General features: G+C 33.9%; 4 protein-coding genes across 10 annotated transcripts in view; 2 read left to right on the top strand and 2 right to left on the bottom strand.

The window, feature by feature from the left end:
• The window catches only part of LOC107222477 (DDB1- and CUL4-associated factor 7), a 45,999-nt gene extending 42,329 nt beyond the window's left edge, over positions 1-3,670 (bottom strand). For all 3 annotated transcript variants that reach the window (XR_006904228.1, XM_046739265.1, XM_046739266.1), the window contains exons 1-3: positions 2,813-3,670; positions 1,418-1,970; positions 305-539 (exon numbers count right to left, since the gene is read on the bottom strand). Coding sequence is in view for 2 of the 3 variants with exons in the window: in XM_046739265.1 (XP_046595221.1) it covers positions 305-539; positions 1,418-1,970; positions 2,813-3,065 (1,041 nt within the window). In the remaining variant the exon portion in view is untranslated. The remainder of the gene's footprint in view (positions 1-304; positions 540-1,417; positions 1,971-2,812) is intronic.
• A 1,175-nt stretch (positions 3,671-4,845) lies between these two features.
• On the top strand, positions 4,846-9,338 carry LOC107222464 (bystin). Its single transcript, XM_015661844.2, has 3 exons — positions 4,846-5,109; positions 6,612-7,537; positions 7,918-9,338. Exons 1-3 carry the CDS (start codon positions 4,966-4,968, stop codon positions 8,147-8,149), a joined length of 1,302 nt encoding a protein of 433 aa, XP_015517330.2. The 5' UTR covers positions 4,846-4,965; the 3' UTR covers positions 8,150-9,338.
• LOC107222478 (ribonuclease H2 subunit B) lies at positions 8,518-13,717 on the bottom strand. Of its 4 annotated transcripts, none has more exons than XM_046737804.1 (6): positions 13,453-13,717; positions 12,724-12,962; positions 12,313-12,598; positions 11,953-12,173; positions 11,706-11,788; positions 8,518-10,356 (listed from the first exon to the last, which is right to left on the bottom strand). In XM_046737804.1, the coding sequence occupies exons 1-6, from the start codon at positions 13,538-13,540 to the stop codon at positions 10,341-10,343; spliced, it is 933 nt and encodes a 310-aa protein (XP_046593760.1). In that variant the 5' UTR covers positions 13,541-13,717; the 3' UTR covers positions 8,518-10,340. The 4 variants fall into 4 exon arrangements, with proteins under 4 accessions (XP_046593760.1, XP_046593761.1, XP_015517349.1 ...); XM_046737805.1 differs by having other exon boundaries at positions 11,706-11,755; positions 13,453-13,716; XM_015661863.2 differs by lacking the exon at positions 11,706-11,788 and having other exon boundaries at positions 13,453-13,715.
• Positions 13,718-13,988: 271 nt separating this feature from the next.
• Positions 13,989-18,764, top strand: LOC107222466 (replication factor C subunit 4). 2 transcript variants are annotated; one of them, XM_046737802.1, is made up of 6 exons: positions 13,989-14,194; positions 15,586-15,861; positions 16,691-17,084; positions 17,598-17,711; positions 18,392-18,475; positions 18,582-18,764. In XM_046737802.1, the coding sequence occupies exons 1-6, from the start codon at positions 14,112-14,114 to the stop codon at positions 18,672-18,674; spliced, it is 1,044 nt and encodes a 347-aa protein (XP_046593758.1). In that variant the 5' UTR covers positions 13,989-14,111; the 3' UTR covers positions 18,675-18,764. The 2 variants fall into 2 exon arrangements, with proteins under 2 accessions (XP_046593758.1, XP_015517332.1); XM_015661846.2 differs by lacking the exon at positions 13,989-14,194 and adding an exon at positions 14,447-14,737.
• The last annotated feature ends 975 nt before the right edge of the window (positions 18,765-19,739 follow it).

Genomic DNA, 19,739 nt, shown 5'->3' with positions numbered 1-19,739 from the left:
ATTTGATCTGATCTACATTCTCCATACTGTAGCCACCCTGTGTCTGATCATAGATTATTATTAGCTGTACGAATTTTTCGGTAAAGAAATCTACATAAAAAAACGGAAGGAGTTTGAAATATGAGTTCTAGAATATTGACTACACGTTCTCCATTGTTTAAGGTGCCTTGAAAGATATGGATAATTATTTCTTTTTTCTTAAATAAAAGTTACGTGTTCGAGATTTTATTTCCGTATAATTCCATGTTTATTTGTATGTGCAACCTCAATTTTATTTTAAAACAAATAACGTAGCAGATATTACCTAGACTCGTAGGATTTCAGCAGACTTATTGTAACAGATTGCAATCCAATCCGGTTGTGTTGCACCCCATTGGATCTGATTAACTTCACCTTCTGCAGCTGTGTACGCAAGAATTGGATCTTCTATGGCTCTTGGCATCTGCTGAATGTCCCAAATTAGTGCTTGGTGATCATCACCAGCCGTACAGATATGACAACTTGAATGCGGCGCCCAAGCTATTCCATTTACGCTTGCTCTGTTATAATAAACAAATCGAAAATATAATTATTATCTATAGATTATCTATATACATATATAGTAGATATCATGATCCATAACTTTGGAGTGAAATTGTTTATTCTATACGTGATTCTAATATTGATACTTTCAATAATGTTGTACTTTCGAAAACTTGGTGATCAGGAAATACTTTTTGATCAAATTTATTGTCATTCGGATAATATACCCAATAAAAATAGGAAAAATGATCACGAGTGAACTGTTGACATTAATATAACAACATAATATATTCAACATGACTATTTGATTTATCAAGTTGGTATCGTTCAATATGTAATTTTTTAAGATTGCTCTGTTGTCCATTTTGACCAATAAATAGCAGATTGATTCAACTATTGGATGAAAAAAAATATATTTTCAAGAAAATGTATGAAACAGTTTTCCAAACAAAACAAGTCAGCGTGAACGTTACAAATTGAACGAATCTATTGAAATTGTCACCGTTTGAAGTATCTTGAAATAAAAAAAAAACGGTGTTGAAGTTTCTGTTCGTAATTTCAGGCTCTATTTCTTTTTGCATTTCTAGGAAAATTACTGTATTTGTAAATATAATTTTCTTAAACTTGACTAACTTATCTTAAATGGTCTTAGATTGAATGTGAGCAAGAGTACCTACAACTTCTTTGATGGGACTGTGCTATAAAATTCACGCTATATGTAATATTGATAGTGGAGCATTGCGGCTTATTTTCCTTGTAACAATGTTTCTTCCAAGAAATAATTTCCCAAAACGAGAAAACTTTTAAAACAATTTGAAGCTACATTTGAAAAATGACATCATTGAAAATTCGATAGTGTGATGAAGGCAAGTAAGAACTATTGTGTCATATGTACCTGTGGTTATTTAGCCTAGCGACTGGTGTGCAAGGAACTCGAACATCCAAAATAATTACTTCGCACGCATCCATGGCAACGGTGGCTAAATAATTTGGATCTTGTTTGTTCCAGGCAAGGCGCAACAGTGGCGTATGCTGAGGATCTTCATATATAATTGTAGAATGTTCCAAGTGGCGCAAATCAAACATTCTCACAGACCCGTCAGCTCCTACCGATGCAAACATATCTCTTCCTCCGCCTGCTCGACTGAATGCAATATCATAGACCTCCTTGTCATGAGCAATCAATTGTGTTTTAACGTGACCAGCGACCACACTAATTCTCCCAACTACCTGCCCAGTTTCTAAGCCCCATATTGTGCAAGTTGTATCAATACTTGATGTTCCAACTAAATTTGGATCCACTTCATTCCAGTCGAATGATGTGAGGGGTGCACAAAAATCCGAATTTTTGTTATTATTCAGTACACACTCCAGTCGTGTTTCTGCGTCTATTGCACGCCAAACCCGCAGGTAATCTCCAGATGTGGCCAGCAAATCAGGAAACAGAGCTGCAACAAAATGTGTGTTATATTGAATATACCTATGAAGTTATTGATTTATACGATTGAAATCGGCCACAGGTTTTATCAACTTATTGTGCATGAAATCATTCAAGATTCATTGCAAAGAAACGATTCTTGATGAGGCAGCAAATTTAACAGGTGTGGTTAGTTACAGTAATCGATGCCACAATTTATTGTCTATTTAACATAAGGCTGAGCTTTGAGGTTAAAGTTTATAGCAGTGATGTAAATGGTTCCCGTAACATACAAATTCATAAACAATGGAACATATAAATGTGAGTTTAATACAAATTGTAGACTAGATCTAACTGTGAAAGTCTTAGATGTACAAAGCTGCACTCATGCTTGCAATTGTTTATTGATATAAGTATTTAAGATTAGTTATGGTACTATTAACGATATTTATTAATTTCGCCGAAGATAGCACACTACAGATTGACTCAAACTTGCATACAAAAAACTATCTCATTCAAAAACATGGTTTCGACCAAGCAGAAAATACCAAAAGAACTTCATGCCTCTGAGCATTGACATAAGAGGTTAATAAACTGTTGGCGATAATTCAAACCAAAAAAAAAAGCGAATTCAAATAAAACAAGTTTTGTATCGAAGTCTGACTGTGATAATGACATGCTGTTTTCAACATAATGATCACATGTAATCAATAATTCTTGAAAAAATTCTAGAAGATTACATCAATGAAAAACAAAAGATGACCAGTTTGTTCAGCTTTAAACTGAGTTATTTACTTTCAACAGTATTATACAATAAAGTGAGCTCGTTGTTTTACTTTTTGAGGATACAGTTGGTATAAGTGAGCTACGTACACTTGGCGTCAGGTATCCACATTATTTTGGTCGTTGGATAGGGATGATCGAAGGTACTTTTGGCAGTAAACTCGGAAGTTTCCTCATCGAGCGAAACAATCTGTACTTTGTTGTTATATTCTTCAACGAAGCTGCCTAATGCTAGACGAAATCTTTTGTCGGGGCGCACCGACCAGTTCATACTGTAAAGTGGCCACGGTGCTTCATATTTGTAAATTTCTTTTCGCTTTGGTGGAACACTATGTAGAGCCATTTTTTACCAACAATTGTTGAACTATTCAGTTCAAGTATTTACAGCATTAAAGCAATTTCTGCTTATTGTTTTTCTTCTCACAGAATAGCCAAGACCGAAATTCGGATCTTAGAATGCTACCATTCTATGGACCGGAGAGGATTTAAATTTGCGACTATGTTACTCAACTTTCAATCATTGTTGACATTTTATACACAAGAGTAATACAAGATTGAAATCTTCGAAATCACTAAACTATGTGACGATAAAATGTGAATGTTCGTTCATTTAAAACTCGTCCTTATGCACATTTGTTCGGAATTTTTTGTAAACACAATGGCAATCATAAAGTAAACACAATCGTATAGATCATCGACTGTAGCAGTTCACTAAGTCACAAATAACGTTCCGACTGTTCAGCTCCAGAAGTACAAATACTTAGACACTGACCCCTTCGATATTCCTAGTAGTTTTTTTACGACCCACCAACACGGGTCGAATTTTCATGGGCAGCAAAATGCTTCTACAGTATTTGCTGTCGAAATTTTCACTTTATTGTAAGTATGCGAATAAAGCAAGGAAGCGCTACTTAAACTCGGAGCAAACCTCTATCCGTGAGCGCTGAAACCGGACTACCGTCCCGTCCCACTCAGGCACGCTACTCGCTCGCTTTGCGCTTCTGGTTCTGCGCATGCGCGCTGCTCGCTTACTTCCCCCACTCTCTCCCGTCTGGCACGCGTGGTGCGGAGACTACCCCACAGTACAAAAATAATGGCGCGCAGCGTCTAAATAACGTTCACTATACTGCACATATGCATGGCGACAGAATTTCTACGCTCACCATGTCATATAATTTTGAAAAGGTCGTTTATATTAGATCGCCATATCAATCGCTAACATACCAGCTGAAGGTGATTTCGTTTACTACTAGGGTAAGATCTATGGCATATATGAAAACTAGCTTTACTAAGATGATTTATTGACTAAGGTAAGTGTACCAATTATCGACACGTCTAGACCCAATGATTCATCCATTTATTCTTCTAAATTATAAATTGAAGGCACACATTGCAAATTTCTCGATGACTAAAACCAATTCCTAGAAGGTTAGACACTACAAATTTATTTTTAATAATTTTATAACTGAGGATTAAGCATATGCAACCAAAAAAGGTAAATAATTGGGCCAGGGTCAATAACTGGGAAGGCTGGCAGGTTTTGTGCAAAAATTAAATCTATCACAAATATTATTAGTTAAGAATTACCATTTTCAATTGTAAGCCCGACTTTTCAAGCGACAGGTATGCGAAAGCAAGATCCACGTTTATCATTGTAAATTACGAAGTATCTGTTAATCAGCATAAATTTAATCAAGTCCACACGTAAATGATGTGGGCAAACGTATAAAAGAAAAGGAAAAATTAATAAAAGTAAAATATATAGTTAGCCACATCGGATATCGCTCTAGCGCGCTACCCGGTGCGCCACGGACTGCGTTGTCGGATGGTGACCGTTTAGTGTATATAACACGCTCGTAGTATTTCGAAATTGATTTTCTCAAAAACTATAGACTTTGAAATCGAACGTCTTTGGGGAATTGTTATTCAAGTCCTCACTGCTCAGTATCATAAGTATGAAAAATATGAAAAATGTCATTAGTGTAGCGTTCCCTTGTTAGAGCATATATACTAAGAGGGTGGTTACAGAGATGATAGCCGACATATACCTCTCTCTGTCACTCCTCCGCTACACTTTCTGTACACGCGAAGCTATCTCCAGTAGTACATGCTCTAAGGTGACTCCTCGCCCCTAAGAACATATGCTTCAGTGTTGGTTATGTATGTGATTCTAGCCACTATTCCACGTGCTGTCATTACTTCTCGATTCATCATTGACAATAAATTAAAATAATCATTGTGAAATGGGTAAAGCGAAGAAAATAAAGGTTTCGAAGCGAGATCGTCAGGATGTTAAAATTGGCTTAGCAGAACTGATAAACAGCGAAAAAGTGGTTAAGCCGAAGAACAGGACAAAAATTAGGCATCGACAAGATGAAGATGAAGAAGTATGTGTAATTCATCACAAATAAAAGTGGTTTTTTCATAATATCAGTCTCTGAAATTGAGTCGAACAAAAATTATCCCAGTTTTTCATGAGGTCGAAGTTCGTCACGTTAATTTAATGACGCAATTTTACAAAACATTTCCGGACTTTAGAATTTACATCTCAAATTATGTAAACCGTAATGAAGCAAAACATTCTCAATTTTTGAAACATCAACTCTTAGGTAATCCTATGGTTGCTAGTTAATAATTAGTTGCTCAATGTTCCATTTAGTCAATGTCACCAATGTCAAATTATTATATTTTTGTTACTGTTTAATAATTTTACACCAATTACAGATCATGAATATATTCTCCGCATTGTCTAAGCAGCTTTGCAATAATATCTTAGAATGCATGTTCTGTTATTGTTTGCTACATTTGAAAGGATCCTATAATATTGCTAAATACTATAGAATCTCAATTATCTGAACCTTAGGTCTTCAAACTCTGAATTATCCGAACATTGACTCAAAAAAACATTGTTAGCACAAAATATACATTGTTGTTCTCTGCCGTTTGATGAGAACCTCGCATGTTTGAACATACGTGAGCAGATTTTTCGTTTTTCGGCGCTATTCCACTTGTAATATTACTTCTACCGATAAAATAAGCGTTCGGTGTTTGAAAGAGATTTAATATAAACTGATTATAGATTCAAATTTGTGTTGTATATGTTATCATATCTTGAGATGAAAATTGCATTCCAGTTATTCGAACTTTTGATTAACTGAACTAGGCTCGGTCCCAATTAGTTCGGATAAAAGATGTTTTACTGCAATGGCTTAGCCTTTATAAACACATCGTGACATAAACATTACGATCCTCAGCCTCATAAAAAATTTTGTTGAAAATATCTAACGTTTTCTTGACATTTTCATTCAATATATGTCCCATTGAAGAATTATCTTTAAGCTCTACAGCATAATTTTTGTTATAATTTTAGACATTTTGTTTGATTAATTTTCAACCTTGCGTGCACATCTTGATAGATGCTAGTGCAATAAAAACATAACAGTATGAAAAATAAAAACTTGCTGTGTGGCTTTAAAAAGTATCACCTCAATAATCTATACAAAAACCCTGCAAATTGTGGTTTCTTAAGATTCAACAAAATATTAACATTTCATTCTACTTAATATGCCAGCAATGTGTTTTAAAATGGACCCCTCCAATCAATGTGGTTTTAGCCTGTGCCAACCCATTTACAAGTTTTTGCCAGCATGATCTGTCTGTTACACTAGGCCTGGCTCGATTAAAAATTGTACCTGTGTCCGCATAGGTGGTGACCACGTTGCTTGGAAGTGTCTGTTTCAAGAGGCATTCATGATGTTTGTGGCAATTGCATGAGATAAAATCATTCAATTTTCAAAATATTTACTTCGGGCGATTTTTATACGTATCTGTTTTAACCACGATTTTCACCTGACAATGAGTGGTTATTAAAGTAAAATGAATATTTCAGTTTGTCGACTCTGGTCTTTCACAAAAGATTTTATCACAAGCCAGGCGTCAACAAATGGAAATGGAGGAGGAGGAGGATGAAATGGAAAGACCTTCGAAGTCTCCAAAAAAACCTGTTACTAAACTTGGCAATGATGATAGCGAGGGGCAAGCAGAATCGAGTGAAGATGAAACAGGAAATCACTTTTACGACAACATAGAAATTAATGAAGAGGATGAACAGGCTTTGGAAATGTTTATGAACAGAGATAAAGCGCCGATGCGAACTCTAGCTGATATCATAATGGACAAGTTGACTGAGAAAAAGACTGAAATTCATACACAATTCTCTGATGCTGGTTCCATTCAGATGCAGGAACTTGATCCAAGGGTTCGACAAATGTATGAAGGAGTTAGGGATGTGCTGGCTAAATACCGCAGTGGAAAATTACCAAAAGCTTTCAAAATTGTGCCGAATTTGAAGAATTGGGAGCAGATATTGTACATTACAGATCCTCCTAAATGGTCTGCTGCTGCCATGTATCAGGCAACTAGAATTTTTGCATCCAATTTGAAAGAGAAAATGGCACAAAGATTTTTCAACCTTGTTTTATTACCTCGTGTCAGGGATGACCTTGCCGAATATAAAAGGCTGAATTTCCACCTATATCAAGCATTGAGAAAAGCTTTATTCAAGCCTGGTGGTTTTATGAAGGGCATACTATTACCACTTTTAGAATCTGGTTCTTGTACACTGAGGGAAGCTACCATAATTGGTTCGGTGATTGCCAAAAATTCTATTCCAATTTTACATTCGTCTGCAGCAATTTTAAAAATTGCAGAAATGGATTACACGGGTGCCAATAGCGTTTTTTTGAGAATATTTTTGGACAAAAAATATGCCCTTCCATATCGCGTCGTGGATGCTGTTGTATTTCATTTTCTGAGGTTTGTAATTTAGTATTTATAATTAGTTCTTCTTGTTACAAGAATATACCATTATTTTTCGGATTTGACAATTCAGTGAAATAGATATAGAGAAAAATAATCAATTCTAATTTCTGTGTTTTTGGTTGAAATGAAAACTTGTAGAATATCACTTTTGGTTTGTAACTGCATCAGTCAGTCTGGAAAGTAAATTGATTCTCTATGTGTAATGAACATGCGATAACTAATTCTTATTAGTTATTTTGATCAGTCAAAATTACACTTTTAATGGTGTGGCTCCCGATCACGATTCTCGGACACTAATGATATGTAACACATCCAATGTAAAGGTAACAGTAATCAATCGATTAACAATGTAAATGTTACTTATAAAATTTCAGATTTAGCACAGACTCAAGAGACTTGCCTGTTCTGTGGCATCAAGCACTTTTAACTTTTGTTCAGCGTTACAAAAGTGATGTCAGTTCGGAACAGAGGGATGCTCTGCTGGAATTATTGAAGAAACAATCACATCACTCGATTACTGGTGAAGTACGGAGAGAACTGCAACATGCCAAATGCAGGGATATTGAAGCTACAGAGCCGAAGAGTGAACCTATGTCGATTACATGAGAGGCTATTCTCGGAATTGGCTCAAGATGAGATGATATTAAAGTAATTACGCCTGTAATTCATTGTTTGTAACATGTAAATATTTAATAAAATGTCTAACATAAAATAAAAACCGTGTATCTTGATCAAGAATGTGTCGATTAATTTAAATAAATATTTAATAAAATATCTAACATGAAATAAAAACCGTGCATGTTGATCAAGAATGTATCGATTAATTTGAGTCAAGTCACTGAAGTTTCTTTATGTGTTTTTTAGTCAGATTACAAGATATTCAGTCATAATTTCAACCATATTTTATATGTTTGACGTGTTCTTCTTGAAAGTAAATGAGCTTTTCATGGACAGAGATAGGGATACAGCATAGCTGTTTCTGAATGTATATTATTATATTACATCTACAATATTGACATAATATTTCATCGTACAGCCAGGACAAAAACAAATACTTATCACTTATCCTCATACACTCTTTTCGACTCATACATACTTCTAATTCGAAACTTTTCATAGAGCTATCACAATCGACACCTCCAACTAATCATCAATAATATTCATCACTAATTAAGTACGACAAATATAAAATTGTAGTTTTCATTAAAATGACAAAACGGGAAAGTCGATTCGACGCAATATATAAAATAAAGTACAAAATATTCGTATACTGTTCAAACTAAACACATGGGATAATTTATGTGACTCCACATATACAGATATCAAATATGCTGTACCTCAGTGTCAGCGGTTTTCTGTTTCAAATTACAGTAACCATCAGATATCGTTTACATAATTTAAAAACAATCATATATTTACATTAATATCCTTCATGCATCAGGTGGAACTCAAACACATGTCATTGTTAATAGGATGCAAATCCACAGTAAATGACAATTAGCATTGAAGGTAGCTGTTTTCAAGTATTTGAGAAAATAAAAATGAAGTGCATGACTCTAGATACGAATTCACAAATAGAAATCATAAAAATATGCAATAAATACTGGATATAACACAGTTCAGATATCCAGATGAATGACTTCAATTTAAAGTAGCAAAAGTCGATTCTTGATTTGGATTTCCTGCGTGTAACATAGCTGCGAGTTTTTCAATAGAACTGCATGATAATCGTAAAATATGCTATATTCTAGATTATTATAACATTTCAATATTACCCTAATATGACTTTTGCAACTTTGGCTTTGAAAAATTACAATTAGTGAGGAAGAAATTTTCTGACAATTTTAAATATTGGTTACGAAAAAAATTATTGCTTTTTCGGACAGTCTTTTAAAATAAAGGATATTATAGGAAGCAAAAAGGAGCTAACCAACCAATAATGAAAAGGCTATAATATTACAAAATATATGAGACAAAAAAACACTCGCTTTTTTTCTTTTTCTATTTTAAGTATTACACAAGTTTCAATTGTAGGATTCGTTTGTTAGCTCCTTATTGCGTAAAATGCGTAATACTAGAATTTTATATCTAACGTATTCTAAGTTAAACATTGCAACAGTACAGGATAAATGTCTTCAAAAAACGTCGAGTGTTTACTTTTCACTTGATGTATTAATCTTCGCAGATCAACACCCTAAGTCTTGAATCTTTTCTTTTTAATTAATTCGAAATTCATCCCAAATGTTGAATACTTTTGTATCAGGAAAAGAAAATCGAAGGAATCAAACTCTATGTAAGAGTAATAATAAAATATAATTCGATAATCGTGAAATGTGTTAATATAAAATAAATCTTACTTATGCATTTAATGGAATAAATGACTAATTTTCGTTGAAATATTTTGAGCAACAGTTAACTGACGCAGATTTTGAATTACGTTTGACAGGTGAGATCAAATTATATATTATGAATCCATTGTGATGATTGATTACCATTCTAGATTAACAATTGCGGGGTTTTCTGGGCTATTTTTCCAACAATGTAAGTAGATAATTGAACATTGCTTAACCTTCAAATTTCCTTCAGATATTTTTACCAATTCAAATCTAAAGTTTAACACCAATAGGAACGCAGAGACTTCTCAGAATATTTTGAAGATCTCTTATAAATTTGGAAAACCAACTGGCGATTGATTGTTTCGTTGACTTGGTCACCGCTCATTTCTTCTTAAAAAAACTCGAAATATTCTTTGAACCAGCTGCTGCCTTCTGTCTGGACATCTCTTTCTTCGAAATGGTCAGAGGTTTTTGGGGCTACAATATTTGAAAAGATATTTTTAAAATAATCTGACACTTAGCTCTGGTAACTGATACATTTTAATTCACTGTCACTGTGAGCTCATTTCATGTAAATTTATAGCGAAACTATATTTCATAACCAAAATTAATATAAGACTACCCGATCGAGTCATTTGTTTGATTCCTATTTCACAAGTGCTAAGGCCTACGTTTGTTTTAGAAATTCATCAAGCATTTGACCAGTAAGTGTTCACAATTTATTATCCATTGAGCTTACTAATGTGGAAGTATAATATTTCAATTGGCAATGCATTTCAATGAAGGAAAAGTTGACTTTAAATTGCTGGTATAAAATGTATATTTTTTGTTATAACGAGTATATGTATATTCAGAGTACAGGGAAAACAGGAAAAACATTTGCTATGATTATCAAAATAAAGACAGTTATGAAATAATTTTATATGGTTTAGGATTGGAATATTCCTGCTCTTCATTCAAGGTTCATTACGAAAATGTAATTTTTTACTGTCATACAAGATGTATATCTTTGATAAATACTGAAAGTTATTGAAATCTGTTTTATTATGAACATCGATTGTTGAGTGAGATAATGCCCTCCCCTGAAGAAACAAGTCGCCTCAGTGAAACATAATGAAGACAAGATTTGACGAGTTATGAGTTCTCAGATGCAAGTCTTCCAACAAGCCAGCTAATGAGAACAAAACTAGTTTTCATACTGTTTCAACAAATTGGTTAGAATTTCCTGAATTAAAGCAACCTTTCCAATGCATAAATAGATATTGTTAACTCTGTTTAGAGTCTAAGAAATCAATAAATAAATTTCGTTAATGATACAAACGACTGCTTGATGATCATGTCATGATACTTTTTACACAGCTAGTGTATCCGAAGATATTTGCCACCTGATCCGCAGCCCTACAATCTAAGTTCGCTCACTTATGTCTTTAAGTTACAAAATAAATTTTGCATGAGAGGTTACAAAAACTAAATGTTGTCAGGGTTTGTAATCAGTTCTTTATACTTCAGAATAATTGTCAAACAAGGAATGATTTTCACTTATAAAAGTCACTTTTTCTGGGTTTATTGAAAACTTATTTTATATTCAATCTGGGACAGCAATGTTCATCATGCTTGTCACATCATAAACTATGAACCGATATATCATTAGAAAGCCGTACAAAATTAGGTCTTTGCATGGAAAAAAAGAAAATACATTTTTTAGATGAATATAAAGCAGAGAAATGTAAAACAATATGGTGGAATTTTTTGTTTTTTGTCAAAAAAGATGATTGCAGATGTTACAAGCAATTGAGTTTCACTGATTCTGTAATATATAAATTTACCTTAGCACGGGTGACGTCACATCGTTGTAGTTTTGAATTGGTTGTATTGGCTTCAATTTTCGTTTAATGGAAAAAAGGTTTCTCTGTTTTAAATGCATATAAAATTTTTATATGCAAAGAACAAAGTGTCTAGAAAGCTTGCACAATGAATTTTTCACCTAATTCTGTGAGATCTATTAAAAAGTTGTCATATGAAAACAAATCCCCGAGATTTTCAAATTTTCTATAATTTAGCATACGTACATACCTTTTCAGGTTTTGTTAAGTCTAGTGCTCCATTTCTTGGGATAGACTCTGACTCTGGTGTGTCTTTTTTAGCTTTCTTATCGTCGCTACTTTCCTTTGGACTGTTTGACTTTCGTTTTTTATTTTCTGGATCATCGGGCAGACTTAAGTGTTGGGCTAGTTTTTTAGACAAGTCTTCAGCAAGGTATTCCGAAACGATGCCATGTGCATACTTAAGATATTCTGAAAGAAATTGAGACTGTTATTATTGATTAAGTTAGTAAAATCAAACATTTATATATCACGGGATATAAATGTGTTATTGCATGTCGAGTCCATAATTTGATCAATAGAAAATGAGAATTCCTATCCAGATTCTCACCAACTTCTGTGCCAGATTCGTGTTTGTTGCTTTTAACATAGGTAGCACTAACAGCTCCTTGGGATACGTGTACACCTTTCTGCCTAAGTATTTCTGCGACTCGCCCAACTTTTTTTTGAAGCCAGACCATTGCTTTGTCTTCGTTAAACTTGAAAGCTTGCAGTTCCTCGTCCCCCTTACGATCTGCGATCAAAGATAGTTTTAGATTTTGACATCGTGCAAGGCGGGATGTTCCTGGGTAATCTTCATCACGAAGAATTTGGTCAAGAGGCATTACTTGTTGTGACTGAAATGAAATATAAATTGTACATCAATTTGTGATGTGAAGTTTCATCGTAAGGTTCCACCTATTCCTATTAATCACATAGTTTAGTCTTGAATTATGAAATAATGATTGGCATGAACACTTACCTTCCTTAGATATGGTAAAACCAAGAATATTGGATCAATTGGCGTCGACAAATGCATCTTTCCATCTGACTTGACATTGTCGTCTATGAACCATGATCTTTTATTCTCGTCAAAGGTTAAAACTTCTTGAACGGTGGTATCACCTGGGCTGAATACAAACATAGCCGGTTGGTTGGAGGCTGGGTGTCTGAGTTTAACTACATCCGGAGAACTACCGTCGGTATTCTCTAAGCCATCACCTGAAAAAACAAATCAATGAAATAGAGTGACACAACAAAATGAATTGGGAAAATGTAAAATGTTCATGCATACAATTTTTTAGTAGGTACCGAATTCATACAATGCCCCAGTTTTCTAGCCGAATTATGAACTTTCATTTGCATTTCAAAACATAACAAACTAGACGACAGGGCATTTACATTTGAAAAAATAAGTAATTTCAGATTTTTCCTGGAGGGAATTTGTGTAAGTTCAGTAAATTGATGCTGGTCAAACAATTGTGGAAGGACAGTAGCAGTCTTTTGTAATTACATAAAGAATAACAACCAGCATCGTTCTTTGATCGATGATAGTATTGATCCAGGTATAAAAAGAAATAGCATAGGACTAAAAATTCATGAGAATAATGGTGTTGGGAAAAGAAACGGGTGAAAAAATTGATTGCAGCTAATTTTTACCCTACAGTTGGCCAGTTGTTTGATTTATTTATTCTCTTTTTTTTTTATTTACCTTTCATAAGGAACACCCAAGTGTTGGCTGCCGGGTGCGTATTGGACGTTTTGACGCATTTTTTCGGCGAGGCTTTGACACGCGGCATGTTACTCAACGTTGTCAATTGACAAAATTGATAATTAATGCTGATTTTTATTTAATGTAATGGGGGAGACATACAGGAATAAAGTTCAGAAGTCGGCCATTTTTAACAACTACCCAGTACCCGGCCGTCGGCCTGTCCGCAGGTTCGGCAATACCATTTTCACTGCTAAGTGCAGCCAAGGTATAAAACATAACATAACATACAAAATATCTCCTATAACTCGACGGAACACCACATGCAATGCCCTCTAGTACCGAAAATATGAAAATGCGAGAGGCCATCCAGTGCTGGATTGATTGAATCTCATGACTCAGTCGTCCTATCATATTTGCTTAATTTAGTTATGTATTGCATGTTGTTTGTTGGAAAATTAAACTCTCTAGTATTTGCTTTACCGGAAACGGGGGCGGGGGGGGGGGGAGGGGGGGGGGCACGTCGCGCAAATGTAAATTTCTCACCGCAAAAGAACGGCTAACGTTTTCGTGTTTCGGTTACCAATTTTGAGGACTTTTTTGGAACTTGAGCGAAAATTTTTTTGGCCTACGTGATTCTTTATTAAAAATTGTAAAAAATGAGACCTTATAGGACCCTTAACGATATGTTGTACCAGAAAGATGGAATTTACAAGATTGGGACATTTTTTTACTTAACGAGGTACATAAAAAAAAATTATCTTATCCCTCTAGGGTTAATAGCCAAATTTGACAACAATATATAAAATTGAGGAAAATTATTAATGAAAAATTGTAACATTAATGTCAGCAGTTTTGTGTGTATGCAAATAAAAATTGATCGATTTTCACTATTTCTCTTCGCACGACCTGTTGTATAGGGACTCAAGCACGACTTTCTACTTGTGCTGATCGCCGCATCTTGGCGTCTCTATTTGTAATATCCCTTTGATATCCCTTTGCTTATGGCAGTTTTTAGTTATTCCTGTAGTCTATGCTCACGAGTATCATGAATATAGGAAAACGTATCTTGCGCATGCCGTGAATTTTTTTACTGACGTATGAACGCGCGAAGTTAATACATTGGCCGGTTTTCTATCATTCAACGTTCAAGCGATATAATTTTGAACACAATGCATGGTTTTTTGAAAAGAGGTAAACTCGGCCCCAGTGACAGAAAGCCTACTTCAAGTTCGAGTTCAAAGGATAAGCGTAAAGGACCTTCACCACCATGGGTTGAAAAATAGTATGTCTAAAGTAATATTATTTATTCGTGGTAATGAGTATTTGTCGAGTACGAAAAAAATATTTTGAAAGGAGTTCTTTCACGACGTGATATCTGTGTTATTATTGAATGAGTTGCACTTGAACTTTTCAACTTCGTATGCAAAAAATTTCAGGATTGGTTACTGAACAAATATACTAGAAAAACGTCTGAAATCCCAATCTTCAGCACGTAGTTTCGTGAGGAGACTTGCTTCTGAAGCAGTTTGGTTAGATAATTATAATACATAGATATTTCAAACTTCTCTTGAATATAAGTCCTCTGCGGTACATATTATGCTGATTCTTGATTATGTTAAAACATTGGATCATAGAAAGTTTTGAATTTCTTCAATCTTGCAAACCAAAATTGAGGTTAATTATGTAGTTTCATAATAATTTGCAAGGAAAATTGAAAGAGCTACATCATATTTACTTGAATTTTTCATCGAACCAGCTTGATTGAAATCTGGCTTCTGCACTGATGTTGAGTACCTTTTATCTTTATCTATTAAATCTTTTCATTTTTTTTTTGAGAGTGTCAAATGGTGAAATTATGTGTAGTGTTCAAAAGTCAATATGATAAGGGTTAGACGTTCATTCAGTTGGCATGAAATGCTTAATTTAGATATTGCGCCATAATAAATTACCCACTAAAAGAGACCTGACTGTAAGAACCTCTGTAAATACTTTAGCTGTATACTTAAATTATCAAATTTGACTGCCACAATTGGTTGAAATAATTGTTTCTAAATATGCCGCGGTTCAAAGTGTAGACCAATGTCACAATTCCATTATGACACGTTAAGCACATTTTTCTCAATTCCACAGTAGACCCAAAACTGTAGAGGATGTTGTTGAACAAGGCGAAGTAGTCAAGGTCTTACAACAATGTCTAGTTGGTGGCGATTTCCCCAATCTGTTGTTTTATGGCCCACCAGGGACGGGAAAGACCAGCACAATATTAGCTGCTGCAAGACAATTATTTGGGGACATGTACAAAGATAGGATATTAGAATTAAATGCCTCTGATGAACGTGGCATCCAAGTAATCAGAGACAAAGTTAAAACTTTCGCACAGTTGACAGCCAGTGGCACAAGACCCGAGTAAGTGAAAAAACTAATTCTATGTCATCTACCTTTGAATTTGAAATCCATATTATTATTTGAACCATTTTAGCATACATTACACAATCCTTATAAAAATAAGTATTATAAACCAATTTAACAGAAGTTCAATACGTTCGGCCATGAATTGTAGCCCCTGGTCTCAACTTCATGTATGTTTCTGAGATTAATGAACTACCAGACTGATTATTTGTGTCTGCTGACTAGATTAGAATTTTCTACATCTCCAATTTTACATATTTGATATAGTGTAATATATATTGTAATATAAGGTAAATTTGACATTATTGGAGATGAGTGTAGCACATACCTAGATCTTTCTTTCATATAATCAACAATTTACACTGCAAAGTACTAGCAATTAGCAAACATAGAGACTGTGAATAGTTACAAATATCTATTGCCAATGATGATTTAGTAAAAGGTTTGAGAAATATTTTGAAATAGCATTTGTTAAATTTAGTGGAAAGATATCCCCAGTTGAGCTCAGGAGTTGTTATAAAATTCTTAACAGCCCTTATTAACAACGGGACATAAAATTTGCTTGAGAGGATATTTGGAAGTTTTAAGTATTGACTTTTTATCTTTATAAAGCATACATCTATCGAAATATGCAATGCATTTTCCTTAGATTTATTTTTTGAATATCATTCCCAAGAAATGTAATGTTATTTCAGTATTTCGTATGACAACTATTCTATTCTGAGGCAATTAATTAATAAAATTTTAGTAAGTATTCCTTTGGCAAACGAAAATCCAACAAAAAAGCATTGTAATAACTCATCTCTAATTTCTTTTTACATTGCAGTGGTAAACCATGCCCTCCATATAAGATAATAATTCTTGATGAAGCAGATAGCATGACTAATGCTGCACAAGCAGCGTTACGACGCACTATGGAACGTGAATCTCGCAGCACACGATTTTGCCTAATATGTAACTACGTCTCTCGGATCATAGAGCCGTTAACATCTCGGTGCACAAAATTCAGATTTAAGCCATTGGGTCAAGAGAAAATCATTGAGCGCCTAGAACTAATTTGCAATATGGAAAATTTGAAAGCAGATAAAGCTGTATTGATGAAGGTAGTCGATGCTTCTGGTGGAGATATGAGACGAGCTATAACATGCTTACAATCTGTATCAAGACTAAAGGGCAAAGGTGCCGAATTTGCAATAGATGATGTACTGGAAGTTACCGGGGTTAGCATCGTTATCTTATGTGAAATTTTTTTATTTGACTGTAAGAGTTGTACGATTCATCAATTAATTGTGGGTTTTGATTAATTATTTCTCCAATCAATTTATTAATCCTTTTTTCGACCAATCAGTACGATCAATTATTCGTTTATAGATTGATTGACAGATCGGCTCTTTCAATTAATTGCTATTTCATTTAATCGGTCAATTACACAGCTCTAGTCCGTAATGATAGTATTAATATTGAAAAACTGTCAGTCCTTATACTGTCCTTTAACAGTTCTGGTGTAATCATAACCTGAGTATTCAAAGGAGCTGACTTCGAAATAATGAGTCCAAAATATTGTTATGTTATGCACTGTTTTTGCGATTGTACCTATTCTAATTTTCTAAATTGCAAAATGAAATCAGATGTTGTATGAAGATGAAGGACAGGGTTATAAAAAACACTAATCCTTCAAGCCATTGAAAACGCATCATCCTATATGTGTAATGAACTGTTTTAATTACTTCTAGGTGATTCCCGATAAATGGTTGGATGAAATGATTGAAATGTGCCAGTCAAAGGATTACAACAAAGTGGAAATGTTCATCGACAATTACATGATGGAAGCTTATGCAGTATCACAGGTGAGTGTAGAACATGGTAATTTTTTTATTTTTATCCTACTCAAGTATGATTGCAAAGATGGAAGCTTCTTGATTTAAAAAAATTGAATCCAATGTGATTATCTAATTTATCGTAAGAAACCTCCAATAACCTTAATAAATACACTTTTGCATGGTCTCAAAGTCATTACTACCAGTATGGATGGTACAGAGTATTCCAGTCGTCAATATTTTTATGGTATAGAATTTCTTGGAACATAGAGAAATTGCTTCAAAACTTTTTTATTTAGAATAATTCAGAAATAGATAAACTTACCGATGATTTTAGTAATTGATAAAAAGAAAGATTAAAAACTTCTCTTGTTGGGAATATGCATAAAAGCAGAGTATAGATTTTTGATAACTGTAAATGTAGTAATTCCCACAGTCCGAAGATAATGGATTTTTCAGTCAATAATTTTCTCTAGATGTACCAGTACTATCCAGTACTATCCAGTATCACGAGTATTATTGAATCATTTACAATAACAATAATAATCGTAGTGACATCCCTTTGTAGTTTAAGTCTCAGTTTTTAAGGTATTCAATTTTTACATTGCATTGGAAGCACGACAGTTTCCGTTTATAAATATTACTAATTAAATTTATTAGTTCTATGCTAAATATCCATACGATTTTTATTTACTTTACATACGTTGCAGGTTATTGAACAATTGAATGACAAAATTGTTTATTCCACCGAACTCTCTGACAAACAGAAGGCGATAATTGGAGAAAAACTTGCGGTCTGTACCATTTTTATTTTGCATATGAGTAATAAAATAAAGAAGTTTATGGGTCATTTATGGAGTAAACTAATAAGAATTTAATTACTGAATTTTCTATCTATAGGAATGCAGTTATCGATTGTTGGAAGGCGGAAGCGAATATATGCAGTTAATTGATCTTTGCTGCGGTATCATGAAAGCCTATGAAGTTGATTAAAGTGATCTAAAATTTCGATGCGAATGCTGAATTAATTTTAATTATGTATCTATATATTTTTTGTAATAAAGAAATATGTACGTCGATAAATTAGTTACTCAAATTTTCCAATAGGAGACTTCTAATATTAATGCGGTACTACTACACAGCACAGTTGTGATACAATAAAATGAACGTGCAAGCTGAACATCCGGAAGGTCAAGATAGTTGAGGAAATGGGATGGGAAATGAAAAGAAAAAAAGGATACTGGAAGTAGGATGGTAAAGCTGAGGTTTTGAAACATAGCCGGGTTAAACAGAAACAGGGTACATTTTTGGAAAGCAATAGAAAATTGAGATGTAATAGGATGCTAGAAACAGGTACGGCAAAGATTGATTTGTCCGAAACGTGATCCATGTAGGCCGGAAATTACAATCTGCTACATGCAGATTACTTATAATAATTAGTTCATTATTCCTATCCTAATCTGTCATGCAAGTTTCTAATAACAGTATTTTATATGTTTGAATGTATATTGTGATAAACATCCTATTCTACTGTACTGCAATGTGTGATGAATATATGATTGAGCTTGAAATAATTAGAATACAAAATGGCAGTGTTTAGCTATGGTATATGACTGTGAAAGTATCAAGTCTGCTGTAGAAATGGAAGTAGTGTTGAATATTTAATCTCACATCTTTCATCTTGTCTCCTATCTTTCATATCTTTTTGGGCTTACACATATTTTAAATGTACTTAGTCAGCTATGTGTGACTCCCTATTTCACCTAATTTGCAGTTTTCAAAAACTGTCACTCAGTACTTAAGACTCACTCTTCAAGAAGACTTCTCTTAAAACAAACTCCAAATCTTTTATCAAGTTCCAATTGTAAATAACAATCAATTCAACTTTTTTAAGTAGACTACATTTTGTCAAACATTATGAATCAATCAGCATCCTGCCAACATTTTCATCAAATCAAGATCATATCAAATTATAACAACCTTTTAGGTGTAAACACAATTTAAACAGGAAAGAACCTAAATAAAATCAATAATCTGTAACGAATATAAGACTGAAAG

The sequence above is a fragment of the Neodiprion lecontei genome, chromosome 4 (genome assembly GCF_021901455.1).
Source record: "Neodiprion lecontei isolate iyNeoLeco1 chromosome 4, iyNeoLeco1.1, whole genome shotgun sequence".
In the NCBI taxonomy this organism is placed as follows: domain Eukaryota; kingdom Metazoa; phylum Arthropoda; class Insecta; order Hymenoptera; family Diprionidae; genus Neodiprion; species Neodiprion lecontei.
This window is presented reverse-complemented; position numbering and strand designations above follow the sequence as displayed.

Coding starts and splice junctions, on each gene's coding strand:
- LOC107222464 (XM_015661844.2), top strand. CDS start 4,966: ATGGGTAAAGCGAAGAAAATAAAGGTTTCGAAGCGAGATCGTCAGGAT. Junction 5,110..6,611: donor GACAAGATGAAGATGAAGAA/GTATGTGTAATT, acceptor TGAATATTTCAG/TTTGTCGACTCTGGTCTTTC. Junction 7,538..7,917: donor GTTGTATTTCATTTTCTGAG/GTTTGTAATTTA, acceptor ATAAAATTTCAG/ATTTAGCACAGACTCAAGAG.
- LOC107222478 (XM_046737804.1), bottom strand. CDS start 13,540: ATGCCGCGTGTCAAAGCCTCGCCGAAAAAATGCGTCAAAACGTCCAAT. Junction 12,963..13,452: donor TTGGGTGTTCCTTATGAAAG/GTAAATAAAAAA, acceptor TTGTTTTTTCAG/GTGATGGCTTAGAGAATACC. Junction 11,789..11,952: donor ACTTAACAAAACCTGAAAAG/GTATGTACGTAT, acceptor CATTTAAAACAG/AGAAACCTTTTTTCCATTAA.
- LOC107222466 (XM_015661846.2), top strand. CDS start 14,625: ATGCATGGTTTTTTGAAAAGAGGTAAACTCGGCCCCAGTGACAGAAAG. Junction 14,738..15,585: donor CCACCATGGGTTGAAAAATA/GTATGTCTAAAG, acceptor TCAATTCCACAG/TAGACCCAAAACTGTAGAGG. Junction 18,476..18,581: donor TAATTGGAGAAAAACTTGCG/GTCTGTACCATT, acceptor TTCTATCTATAG/GAATGCAGTTATCGATTGTT.